This window comes from Lissotriton vulgaris, chromosome 9 (genome assembly GCF_964263255.1).
Source record: "Lissotriton vulgaris chromosome 9, aLisVul1.2, whole genome shotgun sequence".
NCBI lineage: Eukaryota > Metazoa > Chordata > Amphibia > Caudata > Salamandridae > Lissotriton > Lissotriton vulgaris.
In genome coordinates this window covers 261,667,436-261,677,893 of record NC_141697.1, presented here as the reverse complement: position 1 = coordinate 261,677,893, position 10,458 = coordinate 261,667,436, and the positions used below count along the sequence as shown (strand labels likewise).

At 42.8% G+C, this 10,458-nt stretch overlaps 1 protein-coding gene across 1 annotated transcript in view; it reads left to right on the top strand.

The window, feature by feature from the left end:
- The first annotated feature begins 518 nt into the window (after window positions 1–518).
- NEK9 (NIMA related kinase 9) overlaps window positions 519–10,458 on the top strand; it is a 341,543-nt gene continuing 331,603 nt past the window's right edge. The window contains exons 1-4 of the mRNA XM_086937511.1: window positions 519–977; window positions 8,148–8,325; window positions 9,147–9,202; window positions 10,016–10,086. Of these exons, the coding sequence (XP_086793637.1) occupies window positions 789–977; window positions 8,148–8,325; window positions 9,147–9,202; window positions 10,016–10,086 (494 nt within the window). The 5' untranslated portion in view covers window positions 519–788. The remainder of the gene's footprint in view (window positions 978–8,147; window positions 8,326–9,146; window positions 9,203–10,015; window positions 10,087–10,458) is intronic.

Here is a 10,458-nt window from a genome sequence, read left to right as displayed (position 1 = left end):
TTTTGGGAACAAACAGCACAGACGTGTATCGGCGTTAGCCTTCGTCAGTGTGTCACTTGTTGTTAACAAACATCCCATTAAATGTGAAAATGCATAAGCATTGACATAAACTATATATATATATATATATATATATATATATATATATATATATATATCTATATATATCTATATATATATATATATATATATATATATATATATATCCGTATATTAAGCCGTTCGCTGCCTAAACTCATTTGACGCCTATGATCTCTCTGGTAGGTGTTGCCACATGTTAGCATGTATTTTCGACAGCAGCATTCCTATATTAACTTTTCCGAGTTTATCGTATATCTCTTTTGGCATCATTAACAGCTCAGCTGCTGTAATAGATAGCATACATACCCAGATCCCAAATAGCTACTCTTGTGCAGACACGGGAAACCCTATCCAAGATGGCCTCCATGATCCGAACTTCAATTTGTTGCTCGCAGTTTGAGACCGGAAGTATCACTTGAAAACTGACAGCAAAAGCAGAATAGCGCTTCCGGTTCATAATAACATGGAAGCTTTCTCTGTAGGTCCGGTGGTGTGCGTGAAGTGAAGGCCACGGGGAGAGGAAGGGTCTAGAGACCCGCGAGAGAGAGGGGCTTAAAACTCTATATGTCCATGTGTGCAGCCAAAGCCCTGTTCGTGAATACGCGTTGTGCTGCTCTTACTGTCTTCTTGTTCCCCCCTGTTCCCACGTACTACAAGGTATTCCTTTTGCGACCCTTCAGTCTGCTGACTCCAGGTCACCGAGCATCATGTCCTCCCTCGGACAGTACGAGCGTCACTGCGACTCCATCAACTCCGACTTCGGAGGTGAGGGTGATGGGGGCGTGGGACGTTCGCGAGGGAGCTTCAGCGGAGAGCAGGAAGAACTGCATTACGTCCCCATTCGGGTGTTGGGACACGGGGCTTACGGGGAAGCCACCCTGTACCGGAGGACTGAGGTGAGAAACTGCCCCAGCACACAAAGACCCATACAACAGAGCATAATACAAAATTGCCCGGCATGCGGAAAGAGATGACATAGCTGCCAGGTTTACACATTGCTTATGTGTGACATTTCCTCGTTTTCGAGGTACTTATGAATAACTTCTGCTACCATATGTGCGACACTTTTTCACATCTAATACCAAATAAAAAAGGCTAGAAAAAACACAAATATTACTATAGCATGGTGTGGTAGCGCGCTGTCTGTTACAGACAACTACATGTTCACAGTTTTACTGATTAACCTACATTGTACACAAAAGATAACGTGTGGAAATTGTTTCCCAGAATATTTAATGTGTGCTTCAAGAAGTATATTGATTTGTTTTATCCTATTTAAATGTTTGTTTCCATTACTCTTCAGAATTACACATCCGTGCTTCAGTTGTTCTCTTCTAATTGCTAATATATTTAGGGAACAAAGCGTCCAGTTCGTTTACACGTATATACGTGTTGGGTGTTAGCAGGAGAAAAAGGGCATTTTAAAGTCTTTCCCACACACTGTACTCAGCACGATTATTGTATAGTTCACTTTAAAAATTCCTTTAACTTTTCAGTTTGAGACTGAAAAGTAAGCTCCAAACTCTCTTTTAAGAGAATAGTCAGGAATTTGTCATAATTCATTACCAAAGTGAGAAATTACACACGGCTGCCAATCTCTGCTAAATCACCTCATTCATCATGTTGATGTTCCTGCTGGGGTCTCTCTGGTAGGTAGGTAGTCTCTCTCGACCCTGGGGTGGGTGGATCATTATTCTTAAAATTTTGACTAACACGACAGAGAAGTCCCAGTCAAAAAAGAATAGAGAATGCGTTTCTCTGGGGCTACACGCCTCATTCGGTTCCTCCACTTGCAGAAAGTCAGCTCTTGTTGGTTTGGGGTTTGGCATCTCGGCGCAGCTGTGTTTCACTGCCAGCACTTTATTGCTTGTATGTTTTGCGACAGCTTCACCTAAATTGAAAGAAAGTAACAGAAATAAACTGACAGCGGAAGTTCTCTTGGATTCATGAGGGCAGAGACAGTAGTTGTCAGTCAGTACTAGTTTAAACAACACGGACGCACCAGTGCATGGTGGTATTTTACGTTATACTTTGCATGCTGCCACTCCCATTCTGCATTGAAACTCTACACAATGAACACGTTTGGAAGGTTTTGTCCGCAGCATTATTTACACCAATGTTGCACAATACCTGCACCTGCTTCAACTTTATTGGGGGTCATAAATCATCCTGCACGTCCGTCCGTTCATAAAACAATCATCAACTATAACTGTCATCTTAAATCACAGACTGCTTCTTAACGTTACATCATCATGCATCGTGCCACAAATCAAAACAGCCTGGCTTGTCACCAGGTCCTAAATCAAATCAAATGTACAGGTCATAAATCGAGTTATAAATCAAACGTAGAGGAATATTGATTCCTTATCATAAAGTCCTTTATCGCCATAAATCACTCAGGTGTTTATTGCTGTCAACTAGAGTCCTTGAGCTGGAGTTTCAGCATCTATGTAGGGGAGGGGGAATTAATTCCACGAGCTCTTTTTAGGCCCAACTCGCTACCTTTGCTTAGTTGGTATGGACTATAACCGGTGGGCCTGGGCTGCCAGGGCCATGTTCTGTGCGCCCCCTATATCTCTGACCGCCTTAGCCTGCTGTGTGGTCTGGTGTGACCTTTCAACCTTCTTAAGCTCCATTTATTTGACTCCTCTACCGCCTTGTTGCTGCGTCAACCCTTTTGTTGGGTGTGGGAGGGTGGGTTTTTCTGAAGAGCAGCGCCCGACCCGCATCGAACAGTGACAGGCAACAGGCACTTGCCCCCCCCCCCCACACACCCCTTCATAGGGCTACGATGCCATGGGGTGAATTTTTAATCCTGCCCAGCCTTCTCATTGGCTGGCGGCTTTTGCGCCTTTCTTGCAGGTTTAGCGCCCTTTACAGCCTCGCCCCTCTCCCACACGCTCGGGGTGTTTAACACTCCAGCCCCTCTAGACCCTTTTAGGTGCAGGCCTCTGTTCTTTTAAATCTAGAGGCAGGCTCTAGGCAGCAACGCTGGCACTGCCTGAGTAGCCAGTTTTAGCGTGCTGGCTGCTTAAATGCAACCTTGTCACGGGCACCTTATGGGGATGTCTCGGGGGTGCTATAATGTGTGACTAATGCATTTAAGAGCAGTGATTGACACTAGCATAAAATACGTTAGTTTAACCCTTGATGCATGGGACATGGCAGGGCTGGCATACTCTCCAACACAATTTTTAGCATACTTATCAATCAGTTGAAATCCTAATGAGGGCAAAATCAGATGTTTAAGAGGGCAAGTCCTATTTCATTGCAGATATTTCACTTTGAGACAGTGGTGACAGTTTTTAAAAACATTGCCAATTTTCAACAGTTTGGAGGTATTCTGATTGATAAGATGTTCAGTGCTATAGAAAAAGAATGTTGTTCTCCAAATGAGGTAACGTGATAGATCTGTGTTACAGGATACTTAGTCCTACAGCTTACGACAAACTGCTTTGTGAGACCTCTGTACCACAATCACTTAAGAGGCGAATAAGAATTTCAAGTCCCCAAGCATGTCTTGCTTTTCTTTGAAGCACCTGGGCAAGACTTCAAAATACCAGAACACAACATGAACACTCTTCAAAATAGGACTCTACACATTTTTTAATACAAAGTACAACATTAACAAAGCTCAACACTCATTTGCCAAGTAAAGGGGAATATTTATTGCAGCAAGATCCCATATATCAAATGGCAATAATACACAAGAATAAATGTGTAGAAAAGTAACTGCATGTACACAGGAATAAATAATTGGAACTTGAAATACTTCACCGGCTGTCTGTTTAGCATCATCCTTGACAGCACGACAAGGGAACCCGTTGACTGTCTCAGGCAGTAGGTCTCAACTAGGCACAAAAGCCCACTCCCAGGAGAGTTCCTGTCAAAGGTGCAAGAGGTCTCTGTCTCTATACTCTTTACTAACACAGAGAGAGATTCCAAGAAGCTCCCCCTCCCTTCTTCTGCTCTGTAGGTGCTGGCTACACTCTCTGCGTCGAGGTCACTCAATGAAGCTGGCCAGGGTCGATGAGAGCTGAGGTAGAATTCTTCACATTCTCATCCTTTGACACTGTACACATCCCACACTGTCTGTCATAGCAGCTTATCTCTCTCGCTCGGTGAAGTGAGAAACATAAACAATCTGTGTGTGCAAGTAACCTGGGCATGCCTGCAGTTATTCACAGCTGAAAAGGCAGGGTCAGACATCCACAAGATAAAATGCTTACAATTGCAGTTAAAGTCAAATCGAGACAATGGTCAGTACACAATCTCACAATGTATAACTGCCTGTAGCTTTACAGCTTACTAAAGTACCATCAGGGTCAAAGATGAACCTACAGGAGATTCATGTCAAACATAACACCAGGAGACACTCCCAAGAAGGCCCTTTTCTTGTACCATAAACTCTGCACATAATGACCCTTCTAACGCTCCTCGGCAGACAGCTTTTTCCTGTACCCAGAGATTTATTTCTGTCAGTTGTGCAAACTTGTATATCTACTCTGGTGCTGTTGTGCTTCATCCTGCATGCACCCCTTTCAAACTCTTCTACTTTTACTATCATCCTCACCGACAATGCACAGATTAATTTGCTTCTTGTAGCTCAAGTTCCTTAACGTGGAGGTGGGGGAGGCGCATCACAAACATTTCTGGAAGCTGGAATTTAGCATCTTTGACAACCATTTTAACCCCGAGGTGTTATCTGACAATGTATTTAAGAAATAGTGAAACATTAACAGTGTTATGTAGATGTAAGATTTGTGAGTTGTAAATTTTGACCAAAATCACAGAACTCATGCAACACCCTTTGATGGGAAACTTTCTTTTGAGTGAAAACCGCCACAAGGTCAGTGCATGCACTCCTATCTTTCAGGACCTCATCTAGTACCATGCAGTCCGATACAGCGAACAAGCAAAATGTTGGCAGAACTGGCAACCACATAATTCTGTGGCAAGGTCTTTGCTATGAAGATACAACTCAATGAAATGGAATTCCCACTGCATTACGTTTATTTTGTATTATCTGGCGAAAGCAGTATAGATAGCATGAGACCTGGTGAAACAATGAAAATGGCCTCCTTGATTAGAGCTGGGATTAGAGTACAAAGCAACTATCAGGGTTTAGTGGGCAGGACCTTTTGTTAAGGCTGTCGCAGGGAGCTACTTAACATAATTATCACAAATGAACGGTAGGGGGTACAACAATGCAACAAATGGCCGAAAAACACCTTGTTAATATGGGAACCACTATGACAAATGGTAACCTGTAATTTTGCCTAAGGCTATGAAAATGCTTGCATCACAGAAGATTTTCAGAATCCAAACTGCTGTTTGCTAAAGCGCCAGGGCTCGCAGAGATAAGACCCTCAGGTTGGGCCTCTTGGCAGCAAAGTGCAAGGACACTAAGTAATCAGCATTTGTACAGCGTAGTTTTTCCCTATGTAAGAACAATAGTGCTCTATTTTTTTTCTCGCTTATTTGCATTTAATGGTTCATTTTTGTCTAGTTATCAGGGTGTTCCTCTGCCTTCTAGAAAGATGCTCCGCAAAGACAGCATCACCTGGACCTTGAGCGACAGAGGCGACTCCAGAATTTAACCTTTTGATGTGACCCATGATTTGTATATCTGGAGTGGCTCGGTGGCTGTAATCTGAAAGGAACAGTTTGGGGTTACTTTTCTGGATATTACATCCAGAGTCACTTGTGCTCCTTTCTTTCTGGTGATTTTTATACCCATCTAAGTTTTCTCAACCTTTCACTGTTTTAAAATGCGTGAACAGCCCGGGGAACTGTTGCATGTATGTCCTATGTGTGTGTGTTTGTTTGAAAGAATGTTTGTTTGAGAGTGTGAACCCCATGTTGAGTGAAAGTGTGTGTATGAGCATCGTGCTGTGGGGCAAAACTCACTGTGTTTGGCACTGGCAAAAAAGTAAAAGTAGAGAGAGGATGGGGGAATAAGGAAGTTATCCTGCAGAAGAATGTTTAAACTTACCTGCGAGTAACTTTAGAGGTCTAGCCAGTAGCGCAATGAACCGATGTACAAGCACCAGCAAGGAAGGCAAAAGACAGGGAAGAGACACTTTCCTTGCAAATCAGTATGTGTTTTCATGCTTTATTTTAATGAAAGTATAATTCGCTGGCAATTCATTCCTCTGTGCTTCTATGTTTCCGATTGGAGGAACGTCAGAGTTGATGCTTACTCGCAGTGATTGGCTACTCTGACCGCTGCCTCCAATCCAAGAGAGACCTGCTTGCAATGAGCATGATTCTGGAGAAGAAACAGAAGTAAACCTACTTCAGATGTCGGAATGAGCAATGTAAAGGGGAAATCTTTGTATGGAGCTTGTGCCCCCAAGAGTTATTTCCATGCTCCTGCTGGAGGGCTCGCTCCTTAGTTTGAAGACCTCTGTCCTAAACTCTGGTAGCTTAGTCAGTGCCAACTTAAGATAATCAAGTATCACGGTATGGTTTTCAGCATCACGTGGAGCATGCTCTTTGAATTGTGACATGTCTTCCCTTCCAGAAGTCTACCCTGATGTTTTCTCTCTTCCAAACTCATTTTTTTTCTGTGCCACTTTTTTGTTATTAATGTAGACCTCTACTGAAGTTAAGTGTACTACAAGATACAAGGATCAACATTGCCGATTGGCACATCTCATCATAAAGAAATATTTAAAAGCACAATATACAAAAATATTTTAAAACCATGTATAAAAACCCCTAAAAAACGTAAATATCATATAATCTGAGGAGAGGGAGGGCGAGAGATAAAGTGCACTAAGTCTTCATGTGTAAAATTAAAATTCGTTTTACTTTATGGAACATTTGATAGAGCAGATACGGTTGTAAAGTCCCCAAGCTATTCCCTGTAAAATATGTTCCCAATAATTTCAAATTAGAACATGCCTTACTTCATTTTTCAAATTTAGTCTGATAATTTGTACCTTTAAAAAATGGCGCATCTGTCCTTGAGACCAACATTATAAAAGGTCCTTGCTACAGTAAAACATTTTTTGGAGAGCTTTCAATTATGTCATTACCTTTCCTAGCAACTGTATACTGGAACAAATCATGCAAATCACCCTTGGTCCTCCCCAGAAGGGACAGAACTGTTGAACCATACCCTGGGAACAAAGTCAGCCTAAGCAACTCCCTCAAATGTCCTTCTTGTGGTGTGTCAGTCAAGATTATGTGGAGTGCATCTACAGCAGTTACTAGCGGCTTAGTGTCTATATGGGCATTCTCAAATGATGGTCACATTGTACTCTGGCAGCACTTCACTTATGATGCCCAATATTGTCTAACTATGAATAGGGTTGCCAGTGTTCCCGGTCAGATGGCCCACAGTTCAGGGCTGCCTGCTCCTTTGGGGGAAGTTCAAGGCTGACTTGCATATGGTTGGTCTCTGTAATGGCACAGGTGAGCAAAGAAAACGGAATTGAGTGGTGCCAGAATACTCAAGAATATCATCATAAGCAGTGTGACTGTATTCAGACATGTTTTCTGCGCTTGGTTGTACCATAGGGATTGAAGCTGCGTCTCACTGTTGTGGTCTAACAAGCGTGAAACATGTGTGGCATAGCTTTTGTTTCAATTCCGAGTAGATGTGGCCTAGCAGTCTGTGGTGAAATGTTCTGTTTAGGTGCAGCACCAAGTTGATTTGTCCCTTTCTTTATTGGTATGAGCGTGCTAAACAACATAGGATGGAATGTCAACAGTGTATTTACCAATTGTTTAGATTACTTCGTGCATGTCCATGTGTCACTTTTTTGCTGTCTAAGAGAGAGATTCAATAAGTATTTAATGGGCTAAACAGAAGCTCTGTGTCTGTGTTGACAATGACAAGCCTTTACCTGTTATGGAGGGTATACCATTCCCCTCCTAGTATGTTAAGCTAAAATATGCAGCATTTTGTGCTGTTTAGATGACATTTATACACCACAGATGCAAAACATTTTCCTTCTAAACTGCTGATCCTTCACCGTAAGCGTCACAGACCTTTTACTTCAGGATTCCTTCTGGTGTTAGCTGATTGGGCATTTGTTTACCCTCCTATGTTTCAGGATGACTCTCTGGTAGTATGGAAGGAAGTGTGCCTCACCCGGCTCTCAGAGAAGGAGCGCCGCGATGCCTTGAATGAGATTGTTATATTGGCTCTGCTGCAGCACGAGAACATAGTAGCATACTACAACCACTTCCTGGACAACAGCACGCTGCTAATAGAGCTGGAATATTGCAATGGTGAGAGGTGCTTGGAGTGATCCATGGACTACTCGAACACTGGCAAGTGCTGACAAGGTGGGGTGGTAAATGGAACACTGGAACTGTTATGGGTGTTGGGTTTGAGCAATGGAAAACCGAATATGAAAGGAGCAGGGTTAAGGTGATCACTGGAAACCTGCAGCACAGAGAGCTGCTGTGGAGACTGGAATATTTAAGATGTGAAAGATGCTGGAGGTCATAACATAAGGCGACTGTTCAGAGGTGGTCATCAAGCAGTATTCCCCAGGAGCAGGTTGATTACTGGGACACTGCAATAGTAAGTTCTGGCTAAGTTAAAGTTGGAGCAGGAAGATTATTTTCTTTTAGGCAGTGGTTGGGTCTCGAGTGTCCCTCCATGGTGCGGTTCCTGTGGCAGAGGAGGGAGGTGGTTGGTTCTTCCCTTTTCACAGTGAGGAGTCTCTCTCCTGTGGAGCATGTATGTTGGAGCTAGCTAGGCCCAATCTTGTGTGGCTGAATGCTTGCTAAATAGTCTCCTGTGCCAGTGAACTGACATCTTTGTGGAATAGGGAGTAGGTCTTGGCTCTCCTCTGGTACTTTGTCTGGGGTAGAGTACTGGTCTTTGTTCATAGGATTTCACACTGCTATAACCACAAGTGCATCGATTTCATAAGGAGTTAAAGGGGTAGGGTTTGAGTGGATATGTTTTCAGAAATTTGCACCGGGGACTGCTGCTGTTTTAGGGGTGAACTTTGTGGTAGTAGAGGATTGCACCAGAATGCAACTGTCTTTTTCTCCTGTTAGTGTCTTCTTAATGACTGTTCTTCTTTTGTAAAATGCAGGTGGGAATCTGTTTGATAAGATTGTTCGTCAGAAGGACATGCTGTTTGATGAAGAGGTAACCTTTTAAAGCATGAAAGCATGGAGGGTGAGGGGTTTGTTTATGGGGATGTGGTAAATTGGTTTGGGGAAATGCCAACCTTCTCTGCATTGTGAGGGTTTAAAGGAAAGACCCATCAAATTGTCTTGTGCACATGTTTTTTCTAATGTTTCCCATCCATTTATCTGGTTCCTGTGTTATGAGTGTGTGGGGGTCTTTACTTTGTATAAGGTGGTAGGATGTGGGTGGCTATAAGGTGCTCCCTATACCTCTTGTGTGGGATAAGAAATGAGCAGCAATTTTTGTCACCACCCTTCTGTTTTCCCATATAAGCCAGTGTTTTGAACGAGGACCGTGTCCTCCCATGAGTTCTCAGCATTTATTGACTCTTCCCAAAAGCTGTTTTTATTTCCTGTTTGGGTGCTTATGGTTTGACATGGGTTTACCCCAGTTTTGGTCTAATTTGTTTTTCCTATTTTGTAGGTCCTGTTTACTTCGTACTCTTTTCTTAGTACTTGAGGTTTCTTGTCTTGGTTTGAGTGTTTTATGAAACTCCTCTCGTTTTAAATGGGAGTAACCTCAGACTCAACCACACTTTCATATTTTGCTTTCCAATGTAAATGTGACAGCCACATAGAATCAGAGGTGTATTTGTTCACAGTAGTGGTGGGTGAAAGAGAAATGGTCTCCCTGCTTTGTCTCACGATCGAACCTCTTGCAGCAAAAATGTAGCTTATTCACTCTCTTCATATACAAAATTATCATTGACTGGTACATTCCTGTGATTTCTATCTGACTGCACCTTGTCGTTTCCTTTCTTCTTTTGTACAGACTGTGCTGTGGTACCTTTTCCAGATCGCCTCTGCTGTCAGTTGCATTCACAAAGCTGGGATCCTGCACAGGTGGGTATTTGGGAATAGCACTAAATTGAAGAATTGGAATCCAGCAGTCTATTTACCTTCTTGAAAGCCCTCATTTAGGGATAAGAGTGTCCTGTTGATAATTTCTCTGGTTTTTAGATCGATTCTACTAGGCAGTGTATGGACTGTCTGTTGCAAGGCATAGTGTTGCTTACCTATAATAAAGAGTGGCTTGAAACTCCCCATCTCCCCCCAATTGTTTGCCTTTGGTTGGCTTTCCTTGTCACAGTAATTTGCGTGCTCCTTATTCATGTCACAGCGTGTCAATTTTGTGTATGTCCCTCCCATAGAGAATTGCAACTTTACAATGTCAATGGCTGCCATCGCTGATCCTGCCAAATGTTTTTCAAGCAG